General features: G+C 35.3%; 1 protein-coding gene across 6 annotated transcripts in view; it reads left to right on the plus strand.

Moving 5' to 3' along the window:
* DACH2 (dachshund family transcription factor 2) overlaps window positions 1–22572 on the plus strand; it is a 676921-nt gene that overhangs the window by 521183 nt on the left and 133166 nt on the right. For all 6 annotated transcript variants that reach the window (XM_016943980.2, XM_016943979.3, XM_016943977.3 and 3 more), the window contains one exon: window positions 11533–11691. In XM_016943980.2, coding sequence (XP_016799469.1) covers window positions 11533–11691 — 159 coding nt within the window. The remainder of the gene's footprint in view (window positions 1–11532; window positions 11692–22572) is intronic.

Here is a 22572-nt window from a genome sequence, read left to right on the forward strand (position 1 = left end):
TACAATCTGCTTTAAGAGCAACAAGTTAAAATGCACATGGCCATGAAAATTAATGTGGTTAACTGCAAAAATAATAGAGCTTTACCTTTGCAAATTATTCCTTTAATTCTTGGGGTCACTAGTGGTCTTCATCATCTTTTGTTAGTAGTATAGTTAAAAAGGTAGTCACCCTATAGACAAGTTAATAAAGTTAATACCCTATTTTGTCCTTTATATTCTAAAAAAACTTAAATGATAACAGCTTACACTTATTTAGTGCTTGATATGTCTAGATATTGTATTGTTTTACATATTCTGTCTCATTTAATCCTTAAAACAACCCTAGAGTAAGTAGATTATATTTCCATATCAGATATTAAGAAACTCATACTCAAAGAACCCTAATGTCATTTCCAAAGCCCATAGATAGTAAATAGAGCGGCCAGAATTCAACATCAGGTCTGTCTGATGCTCCTTCCACTATGCTATTAGGATTTTTTGAAGGATGCAATTCTTCCCTCTCTATTTTGCGTTGGTCTCTATCTGCCACTTTCATAGAACTTTGCCAGTTGACCACTACCAGTCAAGTAAGATCACTTTAACCTCACTACTCCAAAGCATACAGACAAGCTGAAATCTCAACAAGAAAACTTGCTGTGTGAGTAATAATTAACTCTCACCATTGGCCGCAAAAGATCATAATGCTTTCATCTCGATTTATTGGTCAAAATGAATTCTGTTGTCTAGAGACTGCATTATGGTTTCCCTAAATAATTTTTGATAGCTGTAAGAATTGCACTGACAGGAAGATATTTATACCTACAGAAATGATATTAGTTTATGTGCAGGGATAAAAAGAAGAGATGAATTATTCTGCCTCCTTCTATGTGGCCAGTCTTGCCCTCTGCTTTTTGGTTTAATTCATTAGCTTCTAAAGCATGGCTTATTTGGTTAAATTAACAGTGTAATAGAAAAAGTACTTTAATTATGCTTTGGGTAAGTATATATACTTAAATTATGTTATGGGTAGGAAAATATACTTAAATTATGTAGGTATATATACTTAAATTATGTTATGGGTAGGTATATATACTTAAATTATGTTACAAGTAGATAAATCTATTTAAATTATATTATGAGTAGGTAAATATACATCCATAATATTACACTTTTACAACACTATTTTTTCATCTTCTTAGTTGGTCTATGAAAAATGAGTGTTGTAAATATATAATATTACAATGTATATTTTTAAATATTTTCTGATTGATTATGAAAAAAACTGTAAATTTGTGCCATTTAAATTTTTTGTAATTCAAGGCAGTCATTGAAACTCTATGTTCATACACTCAGGTAAATAATAAGTATGCTCTTTTAGTATACATAAAGTAAATTTCGAGCTGTATACATGTACTAACATATGCACACAAAATAGAAATTAAATAGAAATAATTATCAAGATTAAGCAAGATTTTAACTAATAAATTTTCTTAATTACATAAAACTTTTAAAACATATATTCTTAGTATCAGTGAGGACAATGTGATTAATACATCAAAGCTGATGACCTTTACAATATTTTACTTAATGAAGGTGACAGAGTTCCTACATTGAGTAGAAGTATCAACTCTGCTATTTTATATCTCTTCTCCTGTGCTTGCATTATTGTCTTCAATCTGAGGTTGTATTGTGTTGTTCACTTTTTAAAGGCTAGTTTATTGAATCCACTCAGTTGAGTGTACATAGAACATATCACAATGAGGTCAGAATAAATAAAAGTCTAGGGCTGCCAATGGCCAACCACTGCCCTGCTGAAAACTCCTACTCTTTTTTTCCTCTGGATTCCTCTAATAATTGAGTGGTGAAGGCATCAGTGATGGTTCATATCTTAAATATTAGTGACACATAATGTTGTACTTACTTTTTGGTTACATATAAAATAAATATTAAAACTCAAATATCTTGCTCTATCTTTGTCGGTCAGCTTTTACATTTTCTAGGGTATGCATAACCTCATTTTAAGTAACTCCAATTTAAGATATATCTTACAAGAGCACATGTCACAGCTTATAAATTCTAGGAACTAGCTCTTTAAAATAAATAATTTGCCTGTATTCTCAGTAATTGTTCAATAGTTCAGAAATATGACAAAAGAGGGAAACGATAAATGGTGGTTCTGCTTGGCTTCTGGTGAAGCCTCAGGGAGCTTTTATTCATGGTGGAAGGCAAAGGGGGAATAGGCACGTCACATGGCAAAAGCAGTAGCAATGAAGAGAGGGTGAGGGCGAGGTTCCACACACTTTAAAATAATTAAATCTTGCAAGAACTCACTCACTGTCAGGAAGACAGCACCAAGCCATAAGGGTTCCGTCCCCATGATCCTAACACCTTCCACCAGGCCCCACCTCCAGCATTCGAAATTAAAATTCAACATGAGATTTGGGTGGGGACAAATATCCAAGCTATATTGGTGGTATTACATAATTATTTACTGCGAAGTGACTTGATAATATGTTTGTCATTTAGACAGACCACATGTTATTAAGAATGAAAGAAGGAACTCAAATTCAGATAAGAAAATGCTATCACTGTCTTGAACTCAGATTTTTCGAGTCTTTCAACTTGCAATACTTACACTAGCAAGAAATGAATTCAAATTTCCAAAAAGTGTCTTGTCACACATAAACAAATTTTTCTGTACTTGCCACAGCAGAGAGCTTAGATAGAATTGAAGGGTATTTTTATTTTATTTATTTATTTATTTATTTATTTATTTTTTGAGACGGAGTCTCACTCTGTCGCCAGGCTGGAGTTCAGTGGTATGATATCAGCTCACTGCAACCTCTGCCTCCTGGGTTCAAGCAATTCTCCTGCCTCAGCCTCCCGAGTAGCTGGGGCTACAGGTGCGCACCAACATGCCCAACTCATTTTTATATTGTTAGTAGAGATAGGGTTTCACCATGTTGGCCAAGATGGTCTTGATCTCCTGACCTTGTGACCCACCCGCCTCGGCCTCCCAAAGCGCTGGGATCACAGGTATGAGCCACCATGCCCAGTAATTGAAGGGTATTTTTTTAAAAAAAACTTCTGCTCCAGGCAACATAACATAATACCAAGATAAATATGACAATTTAAAAATTTGGGGGTTTCATAGGAGAGTGAATAAGACTATCATTTGAAATTGCAAAATAATATCTGGCAAAACCCCATTTTCTTCATGTCTACAATAAAATATCTTTTAACCAGAGTGTATTTTAAGTTATGCAAACTAATAGTTTGCAAGAGTTTCTCCAACCATATCATCACACTCAGCAGGTCATGTGGAAGAGCACTGTGCCTTCATCACTTGTGATACAATTCCTTCTACAACTAAACTAATCTTTGAAACTCAATAATGTGATGTTTAAGTTTTAGCCACTGTGCTTTAAAGTGGCACTCAGGGAATACTTACATCTTGCAACATTTTAATTTAGAAACAAATATTTTGGGACTTTCCTTGAATTTTACATTTACTTCGTGAAACATATTAGCCCTATTTTTAGAAATATGTATGAGTTAGGTGCAATTTACTTGAGTAAGCCTGTGGTGAGTACTTATTTTTTTTAATTATTAAGTCTACTTTGAAGCATCAGTTCCTTTTAAATCCAGAAACAAATTTGTTCACTATTAATTTTGAAACATTTGAATTTGACTCCTGATCTTTTTGGATCATGGTGATGATACAAGTATAGAGTCATTTGTTTGATTTTTTTCATTTGTTTGTTTGGTTGGTGGGTTTGCCTGTAAAGATAACGCAGCCAGCCAACAGACATGAAAAAAAAGCTCATCACCACTGGTCATTAGAGAAATGCAAATCAAAACCACAATGAGATACCATCTCACACCAGTTAGAATGGTGATCATTAAAAAGTAAGGAAACAACAGATGCTGGAGAGGTTCTGGAAAAATAGAAATGTTTTTATACTGTTGGTGGGAGTGTAAATTAGTTTGACCATTGTGGAAGACAGTGTGGCGATTCCTCAAGGATCTAGAACCAGAAATACCATTTGACCCAGAAATCCCATTAGTGGGCATATACCCAAAGGATTATAAAACATTCTATGATAAAGACACATGCAAACGTATGTTTATCGTGGCACTATTCACAATAGCAAAGACTTGGAACCAGTCCAAATGTCCATCAATGATAGACTGGATTAAGAAAATGTGGCACATATACACCATGGAATACTATGCAGCCATAAAAAGGGATGAGTTCATGTCCTTTGCAGGGACATGGATGAACTTGGAAACTATCATTCTCAGCAAACTATCACAAGATCAGAAAACCAAACACCGCATGTTCTCACTCATAAGTAGGAGTTGAACAATGAGAACACATGGACACAGGGAGGGGAACATCACACACTGGGGCCTGTCAGGGGGTGGGGGGCTAGGGGAGGGATAACATTAGGAGAAATACCTAATGTAGGTGACGGGTTGATAGGTGCAGCAAACCACCAGGGCAAGTGTATACCTATGTAACAAAGCTGCACGTTCTGCACATGTAACCTAGAACTTAAAGTATAATAAAAAAAAAAAGAAAGAAAGAAGATAATGCTTATGTATTCATACAACATTTGTAGTGCAAGTTGGTCCATCCATCACACTCTCTCAGAGTCTTAGCACATTTCTTGGAACGCTTTGAAGGTTTATATATAAACATTCTGGTCATGCAACCAAGGTATTCTTTTCTTTCTTCCTGGGTACTGCTCTGCTCAGTTTTATTCTCTTCTTTTAAAATTGTCCTTTCTGATACTGCATCTTCTTTATTTTTGTTTTTCGTGTTTATTTCAGTCGTTATGTCAAGGGCCAGTTGGAGGAGATGAGGCTAGTAGTAGGAAAGTCAGTTAAGAGTCTCTTGAGATGATTGTAATGTGAGAGAGTAATGAGGGTTCAAACAAAGGCAGTGTCAGTGGGAATGGAAGGGAACCCAGTGTAAAGTCAATTCCAGATAATTTGGCCACTTAAGCACAGAGTGAATGGTTAAAGAGATGATAATGATACTTTTATTAGACTGAGAGATCTTTGAGGGCAAGGGATTTGCCTTTTATTTCTATATTCTCAGTACCTGCAAATAGCACCTGACACATGTTAAGTACTCAAAAATTTCCCATTGAAACAATTGCATTATGCCACTAACAGATACAGGAAATAAAGGAACAAGATCTCTTTCATTGAATAATGGTCAATTTAGTTTCAGACATGTTGAATTGAAGATGCTGTAGATACCTGTGTTTTAAATTGTTTTACACAAACTGCTTATCCTCTAGGATAGCACTTTCTAGTATAACTTTCTGCAAGGAAGTAAATTATCAATATCTGTACTTCCCAATATGATAGTCCCTAGCTGCATGTGGCCTTTGAGCACTTGTAATGTGATTATTGCAACTGAGCAGCTGAATTTTTTCATTCTTTTTACTTTACTTTAATTAATTAAAACTTATATTTAAATAGCCACAGGTGACTAGTGGCTATTATATTGGCAAGTGCAGCCCTAGAGGCTCATCAATTAGCTGCTATTATACCTCTGATTAAACTTGAAATTCCTAGACCATCACCCTGTGGTGTGGCTCTTCCTAGGTAATGTTTTAAAGTAAAAGAGGAGACAAACTAGTTGAGACCTTCTCAATATTTTAAAATGAATAATTATTATCTATTTTCTATCCATATTGGTTCAAATTTCAGATACAGTGCATGATTGCACTACTGATGTCACCGGTCTGGTAAACTGCTGAATATTCTATTTTCTGAATGCATACAGGAAAAGCAAATAAAAGAATAATATGATAAGGTTGTAGAGTATAGCACCTTTACACATACACGCCTCGTTTTCCATTCATGTGTTAGCACTTTACAATACACTAAACCCTGAATTTGTGTCTATATGTGTGTGTGTACACCTCCCCACTACACACACTTATACTATATTATTATTTACAAAAAAATGAAGTCTTTAATGTTTAATTATGATTGAAAATATTTTTCTACTACAAAATGCTTCATGCTGTGTAGATTCATCAAACAATGTGCATTTATCTAAGATTCTAGCTAAACAAATATTCTATGGCTGAGAGAACAAACTCGATTTAGGCTGTATGCTACATAGACCTCTTCCCATTTGACTTCTTTTTCTTTGCCTTATGCACATAAGATTACTGGAAACATGATCAATTTAGACCCATATTTTCAAATAATCTGACTTATATGTTTTGTTGTAGCTACAAAAGTTTCAATGTAAGTACAGCTTTTTATAAACACTTCTATTTTTCACAGTCAAGGCCATAGTTTTGAATTTAATAATTACCTTATATATTTTTTCCTAGTAGGTGGCTTTTAAATTTGTACATTGCAAAATGTAGTAGCAACTGCTACTATAGTATTCCTCTAAAATATTAAAAGTTACACTCAACTTGAATTCATAAGACAGAGATCATTTTTATATTATGAAACTCTTGCATATGACTCACACAATTCTAGTAGTCTTAGAAACTCAAACCTACAGAAATTAAAGCTTATGCATTTATAAAGAGGATCACTGATCCCTATAGGTGGATGAGGAAGACTGTTTACTAAATTGTCTTGATTCTCTTCAGTGAATATTTTATTAGCTTCCTTCACTCATTCTTAACAACACGGTGCTAAGGTGAAGAATGATTGCTTGGAATTTTTATTTAGAACCTTACTGCTGGATTTCCTTTATATCCATTTGAAACATTTTGGTGTTTGGGTGTTTTAGCTTGTAGGCTTATGCTAATTTGTTTGGAACACATCATAATGATCTTTGCTATTGCTTTTCACAAACCTGACCATAATAAGCATTGTGTTATTAGAATGGGAAATGCGGAAGTGCTAATTAGACAAAATTTTAGCAAATTAAAACATTAAAATACTGCTTTGGGTCCCACCCATAATATGCTCCTGCTCCTTTTTCAAGTTATTATTTTTAACTAAATGGATAAAAAGGTCCTTTTTTTGTCTTAAATTCCATGTTTCTGTTGTAAGGTCCCCATGATTCATAGGTCTCTGTCCTCTACCCACTTATCCTACAAAGAAAATGCAACAAAAACAAATAACCTTCTGGGAACCCTAACATTTTAAAATGGGTTTTTTAAAAAGGTCTAAATTGCAAACTAAAGAGTTTCTGACTAAAGCAGCAGAAGTTTGTCTGATGCCTTGTTAAATTAATATTTCCCCATAGTGAATCACTTTATTGTTCTTACACTGATTCTAACTAAGAATATATATTTCTACGAAGTAAGGGCTTATAAAAAATGTAGTTCTCTCTAGCTTTCTTATTGGTAAAGTTGGGATTAAATTAGTTAGTGTTAATGTAGCAATAGTTGCTTGTAATACTGTTTATTGTGTTACACTCTTTATTGTCATCAATTTAGTTTTACTAAATATTGTGCTAAAACAGTGATAAGTAGTTGATATGGAAAAGCTCAAATAAATTATTCACTTAATGAGGATTTGCTCCATTTTCTACATTATCTTTACATACTTAGGACTGTGTTGGGTTACGTTTATACTTAATACAAAATTTCTTGAAGACTTAAAGAGGTTACTTTATTTTCCCAAGCCAACTGCCTACCCTGCTAGCCTCTTAGTCATGCCTTGTTAAAAATGCTGTTCAGTTTCTCTCCTCTTTACCGGAGGAATTCCCTCACAAAGCTAGTATGGTCTGGTTCCGACAAATGTGCATACTTTAGTGTTATGGGCTGAATCATGTACCCCTAAAATTCAGATATTGAAGCCCTAACCCCTAGTTACTTTGAACTGTGACTGTATTTGTAGCTAAGGCTTTTAAGGAGGTTATTAAGTGCATTTTAAAATAAAGAATCTAACTCTATTGCTTGTAACTCAAAGGATAAATGATTGAGGGGATGAATACCTCATTCTCCATGATGTACTTATTTCACATTGCATGCCTGTATCAAAACATATCAGGTACTCCATAAATATATACACCTACTCTGTACCCACAAAAATTAAAAATAATAACAATTTAAATGGATAAATAAATCCGGCCTAGAGTGGACTGTAATCCAGTCTGCTTGGAGTTCTTATAAGAAGAGGAAACTTGTGCATAAAAGAGTTACCAAGCATGAACTCGCACAGAGGAAAGAGCATGTGAGGACATAGGGGAAAACACAGTCATCTGCAAACCATAGAGGAAAGCCTAAGGAGAAACTAAACCTGCCGAAACCATGATCTTGGACTTCTGACCTCCAGAACTGTGAGAAACTAAATTCTTGTTGTTTAAGCCATCCTGTCTGTGGCAGCCTTAGCTAACTACTGCATTTGGAGGTAGACAGACAGACAGATAGATAGGATGAGGAAAGTGGATACCCAAGCCTTCAAAATAGTGGTTAATAAAAGGCTGACTGTAGCTTAGATTAGTCAAAATACTTTGCTAGTTTTAAGGGCAATGGGTATTACTGCATCTTGACAAAGAGGCATAAAAAATGCAAATATTGGGGCGGCTGAACATTCCAGATTGAGTCATAATTAATGTTTACACTTAAAAATGATGAGAGATTTAGGTCAAAAGACAAAAATGTGTTCAGAGCATTCATACCTCCTAATCCAAATATCTAGAATGTTCCACACTCCTCAGCCGCTCAATTCATATACAGTTGCCGTTACATTGCAGGATAATACTTACATCCACATTTGGTGGAGGTGGGAAGAGATGGAAACTACCTTTTCTTTTTTTTATTATTATACTTTAAGTTCTAGGGTACATGTGCACAACGTGCAAGTTTGTTACATATGTATACATGTGCCATGTTGGTGTGCTGCACCCATTAACTCATCATACATTAGGTATATCTCCTAATGCTATCCCTCCCCCCTCCCCCCGCCCCACCTTTTCTATCATTAACATAGTAGTTAACAAAGGTGTGAGCTGTTGGAAAAAGTGTATCCAAAGTTCTCATCAAAACATACACAAAACCACATTGAAATCCTTTGATAAGATTTTAAAAACATTTCTATTCAAGCTTATTTGGAAAATGTGATACACAAACCATGAGAATACTACCTAATGTACCATTTCATATTAAATGTAGACTAAACAATTTTAAATTTACAAAATAAATATTGATATAATCTCAGCTCCAATATTGCTGTGTTGCTGTTGCTGCTGTGATAGTGCAGTACTATGTTATTATCATATGGTATAATTTAATGTCTTCTAAATGTATCTTCTTTTGTCAATATTTTGCTCATTTTATAAATTACAGTTCTGCAATGGTGAGGTAATTCATATCTTGAACATAGTGCTAAAATGATGTAGTTCTTCCATTTTTGCTCAGCAATTGATCTTTCAAATTTTTGCATTTTCTGGTATTAATCATGTTTATTGGCCTAATGTTTCTATAAAGAATTCTCAGTGTTGCAGTGGTTACTTTCATAGTTTATTAAAATACTCCCTTCCCCCACCATCTCTCTTCATTACAGTATAACAATGTCTTATTGATTTTAATTGAAACTTCAAATTTGTTAACACTAAAATATGTCAATGCACCAAACCATAAATTACCTCCCTGCTCTTAAGCACATGCTGTACAACAGCCAACATCTGGATGAAAAGAGAGAACAAGTGGTAATCATAGAAGTATTGCATGTTTTCAATGAACATAGCAGACCTCAACATGATCAAGGGAATGATTTCTGGTCCATTAAACCAGTCTATCAAATTCAACCAAATTTCCTACATACTAAGCTTTCATGCCATCTTATCTGAATGGCTTATAGCAGGACCCCAACAAGTAACTGCTAATTTCTTCCCACGTTTGATTGGAAAATCTGTGTCCATATCAGCAGGGCCAGATACCCTTCAATCTTTACATATACTGTGCTAGAATCCAGTGTTTCCTTATCTCAGCTCATCTAGTTGGAGGCTAGTCAAGACTCTCACTTTTGGATTAGAGATTGACTTTGGCCACAAAAGAGCTTGAAAGAATACTGAAGAGGAGGACTGGAGTAAGGTTCTTCCTCTTCAGGACTGGAGTAAAAGTGGATGAGCGGACAGGAAGCTTAAACAATCCTTTCAGAGATTCTTAGCATGTAATTTGCTTGAATAAATGTTAAATCTTGAGGAGGAATGCCAATTGGGCCTGAAGACATTTCCCTGAAAAGTTTACAACTCTCAAAACTGCTTTTGCAAATGTGGTTTTTGAAATAAAAGTCTAAAAATGTTTGTCCCCTTTGACTCAAATTCCACTCAGGGAATTAATTGATTCCAAGGAAATAATTTAAATGAATGTTTTTGTTATAATGTAGACTATAATAGTGACAATTGGAAGCAAAGTCCAGTGTTTGATAGTCATTACACTTTGTAGATATGAAGCAACATGACAGACTGCTTATAATGTAAAAATGGGTATCCATATGAACAAAGTGTGGGAGGGAACTCAAAGAAGTGAAAATAATCACAATATTCAATGTTGTGGATATGAGTATGTTGATTTTTCTACATTAAAAAAAACATTAAATATACGTATTTTACAGAGCTCCCAAGAATCCCAAGCCTAAACCCCACACACAGTGTCAGAGTTTTAGGCAGTAAGTGGGATGGTGTCAGCCAGGTAGAGTGCTAATGTTGCAGTCCCAGCATGGGAATGGAGGCAGAACCACTGACCCCTGAATGAATGAAGCACATCAAGCAAATAGATGAAGCTGCCTGCACAACCATTTTGTTTTCTAAAGCCAGACTATCTGCTCCTGCAGTGATTGGAATCCCACCCTTTACTCCCCTGTTTAAAGTCTTCTCTTGAAAGAATGCCCTGGAAATTATTCTGTGTTTGTTTTCCATATGGTTTTAAGCAATGGTTCTATCCCCCATAGTATGCTAGATACCAGATAAAATAGCTATGCCAATGTAGATCATGATAATATAGTATTCTGCATTTATACACACTTTACCTCACTCTCTAGCATGAAGGATCAAGGTAAGTATAATTTCAAACTGGAAGCAATGGTTTCCTATTTTTGTCCAGCTTATTTTACACAAAACTCTAGTGTGTATGAATAGATTTGCTTCTCTGAGTGACCTGAGAAGAAAAGATCATTTTGTTTCTTACCATGTATTTTTGCATGTTATCATGCTCTTACAAATGAGTGTGTTCTTTTTCAGTGATCAGTACAGTCCTTTAAAATATAGTATGTGTATGTTAAAGGTTTAGAATACAAAGCAGTGGTGGACAATTAATGTTCCTCAACATGTAAGTGCTTCTAAAAGCTATTCATTATGATTCCAGATTTGTTGAGACTACCAACAAGTCAAGAGTGCCTATACTATTATTGAGAATGATTTGGCCTTCCCAGAGGCAGCTTACATCTCTAGACTATTGAAAGTTTTTGAAACTGTCATAAAAATGAGTTAACTGTGTTCAATAATAATTTTCTAAGAGGTAGTATTCATGATTACAGCCCTAAAAGGGAATTTTAAAAAGCCTTCTTATGAAAGTTGTCAAGTTGAAATATGTTTATATGAATATTTTTCAGGTGGAAGTGAATCCTCCTGGGATAAAGATAAGATGCAGTCTCCATTTGCTGCACCTGGACCCCAACATGGAATTGCTCATGCAGCCCTAGCTGGCCAGCCAGGCATTGGGGGTGCTCCAACCCTCAATCCACTGCAGCAGAACCACCTGCTAACCAACAGTATGTATACTGTCCTCACAAAACTGGGTGTGTTGAACAAAATACTATCCAAGACCTACTAGAAACCTTTGGCTGGCAGGGCTTAGTCTATTTTTCTTCAATAAAGTTTAACAATTTAATATCAGAAGGGGAGGTAAAGAAGGACTCACTTTCCCTCTTTACCTCCCCTTCTGATATTAAATGGTTAAATCTTAAATACATATAAGGGTACATGGGAGGTACGTGGAAAGTAGAGGTACATAAGTAGAGGTACATGGGAGGTAATGTAGCACAGTAGTTAAGAATATTGGCTAAAGTCACACAAACTTGTGTTTGAATTCCACATGTTTTGAATTCTTTTTTTTTTTTTTTTAATGGAGTTTTGCTCTTGTCACCCAGGCTGGAGTGCAATGGCGTGATCTCGGCTCATTGCAACCTCCGCCTCCTGGTTCAAGCAATTCTCCTGCCTCAGCCTCCCAAGTAGCTGGGATTACAGGCATCTGCCACCACGTCCAGCTAAATTTTTTTGTATTTTTAGTAAAGACGGGGTTTCACCATGCTGGCCAGGCTGGTCTTGAACTCCTAACCTCAGGTGATCCACTTGCCTAGGCCTCCCAAAGTGCTGAGATTACAGGTGTGAGCCACCACACCCGGCCACATGTTTTGAATTCTACATCATTGTTAGACATTGGAGAAGTCACCTAACCTTTCCAAGTCTTAATATCCACAACTATAGACTGTGGATAAAAATACATCCACTTAAGGTTACCGTGAGATCTCAGGATAATAAAATAAAATATGTTAACAGTGAATTGCATATAGTAAGTACTATATATATCACAAGTAGTATTATTACTTAGCAATCACACTATAGCTAATGTATACAAATTCAGGTTTACGTGATGTTTTAGGGACTTCAAAGACTCACAAGTCTTTCTGCAGCAAAGCAGATCTTGTGTATATTACTTTTGTATATATCTTACTTTTCTTACGAATGGATAATCCAGGATAGGGTTTCATTACTCTCTTCCCTGACACTTTTATTCTCCCATTCTACCTTAGGATGAAGGCAACAGAGGAATTCTAAGACATTTTAATATGATGTTCCAAATCTTAGTGAAATTGGTCAGTTATTAAGCATACAAAAATAAGTTATGGTGTGATACTTTAAAGTGGTTATAATCTCAAGCATAAAATGTCCCATACAAAATGAAATGTTAAGCAAAAGCAAATGAAAGGAATGCCAGAAAAGTTATAAATATTATGTTATGAAAAGTTAAAAAAGGACTGATTAAAGTAGATTCAGGTTATAAAGAGGGTAACTTAGAAGACTTTGGCCTCTAGTCTGACATGTAAAGAGCTTGGAAGTCATTACTCCCATCCTTGCAACTAGAAAAAAGATAAACAAACTGAAAATCTAACTTATTAAAGCCATCAGAGTTTGAGGTCACAGAGCTCCACCATGCTGGAAACTAGAGAGAAAGGCAGCACAGCTCATAAGGAGAAGAAGCCACAGCTAGATCCTGGTAGAAGCATTTAAAAGATAATTGAGTAATTGCAGGAGACTCACTGTAGATCTAGCTCGAGAGACAAAAACTCATGGGGGCCCTGTCTTATGGGGCCCCTACACTTTCATGAGTTTTATTTCTAGGAGCCATACCAGATTCTCAGGGTGAAGATATGAGAAAATTCCCCTCATGTTTCTAGCAAGGGGAAAGGAAAAGCAACAACTTTGAAACATGCTCATAGTGCTCTGTTCTCCTGAAGGCCTGTCCTCAAAGAAAACTGTTTTACCAGAGGGTAAACTACTTGGTTTTGCTAGAGCCTAACTGACCTGGGGAAAGGGATATACTAACCTCCAACACCCTCTAACTTTTATGTGAGGGGAAAAGAACAGTACAATTCCAGCAGCCTTAAGCCTCCTGTCTCACCTAAGGACTTATGGGAGCTAAAAATCACTTGTGAAAGTCACAGCCCAAGGATACAGGCTCACTAAGGGACTAAGACCTAATCATAAGATTATAGAATGTTTGTTCGCTCACATTTAACTATCGCCACAGTAGTGCTCCTGTATAACAAAGGGGGATTACAGCTTTAAGAGCTGGAATTTTCAGACCCTATTTATGACAGGTTCTCTAGGGAGAAGCAAAAATAAGGAGGAAAGAAACAAGACTAGAGGAAAATGTAGACACTAATGCCACAGGTCGAGCAACCATTTATGATAGCCTAACTCCCAGCCAGATCAGCATAAAACCTATCACCAAAGGCCTATTTACTTCAGTCTCTCCTATTACATCATTTCTGGCTTTAAACGAAAAAAAAATGCAAACATAAACAAAATCAAGTAACACAATCTGAAGAGACAGAGCAAACAACAGAACCAAATTCAGACATAGCTGATATTTTAGAATTATCAGACTGAGAACTTAAAAAAACAACTAATATACTAAGAGAATGGAAAAAATGAACATCATGAAGAACACGTGAGATAGCTAATCAGAAAGGTAGAAACCCTAAGAAAAAATCAAAAGAAAATGCTAGGAATAAAAAAAAAAGAACTCCAACAAAATGAAGAGTATCTTATATGAAATCATCAATAGAATACACAGAGCCAAGGAAAGAATCAGTAAGCTTGAAGATGTTTCAACACATATTTCCCAAGCTGAAAAAAGAGAAACGTTGACTGAAATAAAATAACAGAATAGACTAAGAACTGTGTGACAAAGAGAAGAAAAAGATGAAAGAACAGAAGACATATTTGAAATAACAATGACTGAGAGTTTTCCAAAATTAATGAGAAACACCAAACCACAAATTGTTCAGCAAACACTAAGTAGGATATATACCAAAATCTACAAATACCCATATCATATTCCAACTGCAGAAAACCAATCACAAAAAGAAAATCTTGAAATAAGACAGAGAAAAAAATTTATTTTCATACAGAAACAAAGATAATAATTATACTGGACTTCTCTTTAGAAACCAGGCAAACAGGAAGAGAGTAGAATGAAATATTTAGAGTGTTGAAAAAGAAAACACCATAAGTGTATACCCCTACTATCTAACCACAAGAATTAAAAAATATATATTTAAAACCCCACAAACCTAGAATTCTGTCTCCAGGAAAATTTCCCTTTAAAAGTGAAGGAGAAATAAAAACTTTCTCAAACAAAAATTGAGGTAATTTGTTACCATACCAGTAGACCTGCATCGCAAGAAACATTGAAACATCTTCAGAAAAAAAGAAAATTGTATACTTTCGAAAGTTTGATTTATGTAACGAAAGGAAGAGCACTAGAGGAGGAATAAATTTAGATAAATTAATTTTTTTAATTTCTTCTTTTAGTTTTGTTAGTTTTTTTTTTTTTTTTTTTTTTTTTTTACAGGGTCTCACTCTGTCACCCAGGCTGGAGTGTAGTGGTGTGATCATGGCTCACTGCAGCCTTGACCTCCCAGGCTCAGGTGAGCCTCTCAACTAACCCCCTCCATCCCCCAGTAGCTGGGACTACAGGCATGTGCCACCACTCCTAGCTAATCTTTGTATTTTTTAGTAGAAACAGGGTTTTGCCATGCTGCCTAGGCTGGTCTTGAATTCCTGGTCTCAAGAGAGCTGCCTGTCTTGGCCTCCCAGAGTGCTGGGAATACAGGCATGAGCCACCGTGCCCAGCCAATTTATAAAAATTCTTAATCTAACACATAATGGTCTGTTCAAATAATAAAAACAACATAAGCAGGAGTAGCAATTCTTATATCAGATAAAACAGACTGTAAAGCAAAAGCAGTGAAGAAAAGACAAAGAAGCTCATTATATTAATATATTGATAAAAGGATACATCCAACAAGAAGATATTACATTCCTAAATATACCTGCACCTAACTCTGAAGCTCCCAGATTCATAAAACAGTTACTACTAGACCTAGGAAAAGAGGTAGACAGCAGCACAATCATAGTGAGCGTCTTCAACACTCCACTGACAGAACTAGACAGAGCATCAAAGCAGAAAGTGAACAAGGACTTAAACTGAACTCTAGAACAAACGGACCTAAAAGTATTTACAGAACATTTTACCCAATAAATGCACATGGCACATTCTCTAAGATAGACCATGGATTAGTCCATTTTCACGCTGCTAGTAAAGACATACCCAAGGCTGGGCAATTTACAAAAGAAAGAGATTTACTGGACTTACACTTCCACATGGTTAAAGAGACCTCACAATCATGGTGGAAGGCGAAAGGCTCTTCTTACATGGCGGTGGCAAGAGAGAGAATGAGAACCAAGTGAAGGGGTTTATCCTTATAAAACCATCAGATCTCGTGAGACTTATTCACCACCATGAGAACAGTATGGGAGAAACCACTCCCATGATTCAGTTATCTCCCACTGGGTCCCTCCCAAAACATATGGGAATTATGGGAATACAATTCAATATGCGATTTGGATGGGGAAACAGAGCCAAACCATATCAGCCCATATGATAGGCCAAAAAACATGTACAATTTATTTTATTTCAGTTCAGCTCAGATTTTGATTATTTTTGTCTTCTGACATGTTTGGGGTTGGTTTGCTCATGCTTCTCCAGTTTCTCTAGTTGTGAGATTAGGTTGTTAATTTGAGATCTTTCAAACTATTTTATGTAGGCATATAATGCTATAAACTTCAATAGTAACACTGACTTAGCTGTGTCCCAAAGATTTTCATATGTACTATCTTTGGTCTCATTAGTCTCAAAGAATTTCTTGATTTCTGCCTTAATTTTATTATTTACCCAAAAGTCATTTGGGAGCAGGTTGTTTAATTTCCATGTAATTATATGATTGAATTTTTTAGTATTGATTTCTGTTTTTACTATCGTGCTGTCCAAGTGTGGCTGGTATAATTTCACTTTTTTCAATTTGCTGAAGATTGTTTTATGTTTGATTATGTGGTCAATTTTAGTATGATTTCTTTTTTTTCTCAATTTTCTGAGATTTTTTTGTATTTGATTATGTGGTCAATTTTAAAGCATGTGCATGTGCAGACGGGAAGAATGTGTATTCTGTTGTCTTTGGTTGGAGAGTTCTGTAAATGTGTATTAGGCCCATTTGGTCAAGTGTGAGTTCAGGTCTTGAATATCTTTGTTAATTTTATGTTTTGATGATTTGTCCAATACTGTCAGTATAATGTTGAAGTCTCTCACTATTATTGTGTATAAATCCAAGTTTCATCATAGTTCTCTAAGAACTTGCTTTATGAATCTGGGTGCTCCTCTGTTGGGTGCATATTTATTTAGGATAGTTAGGTCTTCTTGGTGAATTAAACCCTTTATTATTATGTAATGCTCTTTTTTATCTAACCCCAGTTAAAAAAAAAAAAGGAATCTATGATTTTGTTCTTTGAAAAAAATAATAAGATAACATAAACCACTAACTAGACTAACAAAGATACAAAAGAGAGAAAATCCAAATAAACACAATTACAAATGACAAAGGGGACATTACCACTAACCCACAGAAATACAAAAAAATCCTCAGAAACTTACTATAAATACCTCTATGCACACAAACTGGAAAATCTAGAAGAAATTGATATATTCCTGAAAATATACAACCACCCAAGACTGAACAAAAAAGAAATGGAATATCTGAACAGACCGATAATGAGTTCCAAAATTGAAGCAGTAATAAAAAGTCTACCAAACAAGAAAAGCCAGGGACTAAATGGATTCACAGCTGAATTATATTAGATGCACAAAGAAGGGATGGTGCCATTTATACAGAAAATTTTCCAAAAAATTGAGGAGGAGGGACCTTTCTAACTTGTTCTGTGAGGTCACGATCATCCTGATACCAAATCCTTGCAGATGCACACCAAAACCAGTAAAAGGTAAAAAGAAAAGTTCAGGACAATATCCTTGATGAACACAGTTGGAAAAATCTTCAAGAAAATACTAGCAAACCAAATTGAGCAACACGTAGAAAGCTAATCCACCATGATCAAGTATGCTTTATCCCTGGCATCCAAGACTGTTTCAATATATGCAAATAAATACATGTGATTCATCATATAAAGAGAAGTAAAAACAAAAACCACATGGTTATCTCAATAGATGCACAAAAGGCTTTTGGTAAAATTGAAGATCCCTTCATGTTAAAAACCCTCAGTAAACTAGGCATTGAAGGAGCTACCGCAAAATAATAAGAGCCATCTCTGACAAACCCACAGCCAACATCACACTGAACTGGCAAAAGCTGGAAACATTCCCTTTGAAAACCAGCACAAGGCAAGGATGCCTTATCTCACCACTCTTATTCAACATAGTACTGGAAGTCCTGGCCAGAGCAATCAGGCAGGGGGAAGAAATCAAAGGCATCCAAAAAGTAAGAGAGGATGCCAAACTATCCCTAATTGCAGATGACATAATTCTACATCATGAAATTAACCCAAATGCCCGTCAACAGTAGACTAGATAAAGGAAGTGTTGTACATATACACCATGGAATACTACACAGCCATAAAACAGAGTTAGATCATGTTCTCTGCAACAGCATGGATGGAGCTGGAGGCCATTACCCTAAGAAACTAATGCATGAACAGAAAACCAAATACAACTTATTCTCACTCAAAAGTGGGAGCTAAACCATGAACACACATGGATACAAAGAGGAAAACAACAGACACTTGGGCCTACTGGAGGGTGGAGGGTACAAGGAGGGAGATGATCAGAAAAAATACCTATTGGGTACTATGCTTATTACTTGTATGAGGAAATAGTCTATACACCAAACCCACATGACACACAGTTTACCTATATAACAAATCTACACATATACACCTGAACCTAAAATAAAAGTTAAAAAAGTCTCGATAAGTTTTTTAAAAATCAAAATTATATGAAATATCTTATCAGGCCACAGTGGAATAAAACTAGAAATCAACTGCCAAAGGAACCCTCAACGCTATAGAAGAACATGGAAATTAAAAAATCTGCTCTTGAAAGATTTTTGGTTTGACAATAAAATCAAGATGGAAATTTTAAAAATATTCAAAATGAATGATAATGGTGACACAAGTTATTAAAACAGCTGGGATATAGAAAGAAAAATAGTGTCAAGAGGAAGGTTTATGGTGCTAGATGCCTACATCGAAAAGTCTGAAAGGTCACAAATTAACAACCTAACATCACACCTTAAGGAACTAGAGCAACTAGCCCAAACCAAGCCCAAAGCTAGCAGGGGAAAAGAAATAACAAGGATTAGAGCAGAACTAAATAAAATTGAAACAAAATCTATGAAAAAGATCAGTTAAAGAAAAAGTTGGTTCTGTGAAAAGATAAACAAAATCAATAGAACATTAGGTAGATTAATCAAGAAAAGAAGAGAGATGATTCAAATAAGCTCAATTACAAATAAAAATGGAGCTATTACAACCAACACCACAGAAATTCAAAAGATTATTTGAGACTACTATGACCACCTCTATGCACACAAACTAGAAAACCTAGAGGAAATGAATGAATTCCTGCAAACATACAACCCTCCTAGCTTCAATCAGGAAGAACTAGAAATCCTAAACAGACCAATAACAGGCAATGAGATTGAATCACTAATTTAAAAATTGCCAGTCAAACAAAAGCCCAGGGCTAGATGGATTGAAAGCCAAATTCACTGGACCTTCAAAGAAGTGGTACCAATCCTACTGAAACTTTTCCAAAATATTGAGAATGAATCCCCTCCAACTCATTCTATGAAGCCAGCATCACCTTGTTACCCAAGCAAGAAAGGCACATAACCAAAAAAAGATAACTACAGACCAATATCCCTGATGAACCTAGATGAAAAAATCCTCAATAAATTACAAGAAAACCAAATCCAACAACACATCAAAAAGATAATACACCATGATCAAGTGGGTTTCATCCCAGTGATACAGTGATGGGTCAATGTACTCAAGTCCAGAAACGTGATTCACCACCTAAACATCATTTAAAACCTAAAGCATATGATCATCTCAATAAATGCAGAAAAAAATTCAATGAAATCAAGCATTCCTTTATTATAAAAACCCTCAACAAATTAGACATTGAAGAAACATAATTTAAAATTATAAAAGCCATATATGACAAACCAACAGCCAGCATCATACTGGAAGGTCATACACTGGTGGCATTTTCCCCATAAGAACTGGAACGAGAGAAGGTTGCCCATTTTTACCACTCCTATACAACATAGTACTGGAAGTCCTAGCCAGAACAATCAGGCAAGAGAAAGAAAGAAAAGACATACAAATAGGAAAAGAGGACGTTAAAATATCTGTCTTCACTAACAATATGATTGTATATGTAGAAAACCCTATAGACTCTATCAAAGGATTTCAAGACATGTTAAATGACTTCAGTAATGTTTCAGGATACAGAATCAACATACAAAAAAATTGTAGCATTTCTATATACCCATAAGATTCAAGCTGAGAGCCAAATCAAGAATGCAATCCCATTTAGGATAGTCATAAAAATGTAAAATATCTAGGAATACATCTAAACAATGAGTGGAAAGATCTCTACCTAGGAATACATCTAACCAATGAGTCAAAAGATCTCTACAAGGAGAACTACAAAACACTCCTGAAAGAAATAATAGATGACACAAACAAATGGAAAAACATTCCATGCTCATGGATTGGAAGAATCAATATTGTCAAAATGGCCATACCGCCCAAAGCCATCTACAGACTTATTACAATTTCTATCAAACTACCAATGCCATTATTAACAAAAAAACTGTCATAAAATTCATATGGAAGAAAAAAATTGGCCTGAATAGCCGAAGCAATCCTAAACAAAATGAAGAAAGCTGGAGAGCCATCACATTGCTGGATTTCTAATTATACTACAAGGATATAGTAACCAAAACCAAAACAGCATGGTACTTATATGAATATAGACATATAGACCAATGAAACAGAATAGAGAACCCAGAAATAAAGCTAATTTTTGACAAAGCATCCAAAAGCATAAATTGGGGGAAAGGGAACCCTATTCAACAAATGGTGCTTGGAAAATTGGATAACCATGTGTAGAAGAATGAAACTAGATCCTTGTCTTTCACCATATACAAAAATAAACTTGAGATGGATTAAAGACTTAAATCTAAGACCTTGATTAATAAAAATTCTAGAAGAAAACATAGAAAAATCTCTTATAAACATTGGCCTAAACAAAGAACTTGTGATTAAGACCGAAAAAGCAAATGTAATAAAAATAAATAAATAAATGGGGCCTAATCAAACCAAAAAAACCCTTCTGCACAGCAAAAGTAATAATCTTCAGAGTAAACAGCCAACTCACAGAATGGCAGAAAGTGTTTGCAAACTCTGCATCTAACAAAGGACTAATATCCAGATTCTACAAAGAACTCAAACAAATCAGCAAGGCAAAAACAATACCATCAAAAATGTGGGCAAGTGACATTAGTAGACACTTATCAAAAGAAGATATACAGGAAATGCAAATCAAAATCACAGTGCAATACCACCTTACTCCTGCAAGAATGGCCATAGTCAATAAATCAAAACATAATAGATATTGGTGTGGATGCAGTGAAAAGGGAACACTTCTACACTGCTGGTGGGAATGTAAACTAGTGCAACCAGTATGGAAAACAGTGTGGAGATTCCTTAAAGAACTAAAAGTAGAACCACCATTTGATCTAGCAATCCCACTACTGGGTATGTACCCAGAGGAAAAGAAGTCATTATACAAAAAAGATAAATGCACATTTATAGCAGCACAATTCACAATTGCAAAAATATGGAACCAGCCCAAATACTCATCAATCAACAAGTGGATACAGAAATTGTTATATATATATATATATATATATATATATATCTCACATATATATATATCTCACATATGTATATATATCTCACATATATATATCTCACATATATATGTGAGATATATATAATGGAATACTACTCAGCCATATAAAGGAACAAATTAATTGCATCCACAGCAGCCTAGATGGAACTGGAGATTATTCTTCTAAGTGAAGTAACTCAGGAATGGAAAACCAAACATAGTGTGTTCCCCCTCATAAGCGAGAGGTAAGCTATGAGGATGCAAAGGCCTAAGAATGATACAGTGGACTTTGGGGACTCCGGAAAATTTGGGAGGTGGGAGAGGGATAAAAGACTATAAAATGGGTTCAGTGTATACTTCTTGGATGATGGGTGCAACAAAATCTCAGAAATTACCAAAAAAGAACTTAATCATGTAACCAAATGCCACCTGTTGTCCAAAAACTCATGGAAACAAGAAATAAGAAAAAAGATATACAAATGACCAAGAGCATATGAGAAAATGCTCAACATCACTAATCAATAGGGAAATGCAAATTAAAACCACAACGAGGTGGTACCTTACCCCAGCCAGAATGGATATTATTAAAATTTTTTAAAAAAATAGATGCTGGCCTGGGTGTAATGAAAGAGGAATGCTTATACACTGCTGATGGGAATGTAATTTAGTACAGCCTCTATGGAAAACAATATGGAGATTTCTCAAAGAACTAAAAGTAGATCTACCATTCAATCCAGCAATCCCTCTACTGTGTATCTATCCAAAGGAAAAGAAGTCATTATATCAGAAAGACACCTGCGCTTGTATGCTTACCACAGCACAATTCACAATTGCAAACATATGGAATCGACCTAAGTGTTCATCAACTGATGAGTAGATAAAGATAACGTGTTATATGTATACACCATGGAATACTACTCAGCCACAAAAAGAAGAAATTAATATCTTTTGCAGTCACTTGGATGGAGCTGAAGGACATCATTCTAAGTGAAGTAACTCAGGAATGGAAAACCAAGTATTGTATATTCTGACTTAAAAGTGGGATTTAAGCTATGTG

Source organism: Pan troglodytes, chromosome X, assembly GCF_028858775.2.
Source record: "Pan troglodytes isolate AG18354 chromosome X, NHGRI_mPanTro3-v2.0_pri, whole genome shotgun sequence".
Taxonomy (NCBI): domain Eukaryota; kingdom Metazoa; phylum Chordata; class Mammalia; order Primates; family Hominidae; genus Pan; species Pan troglodytes.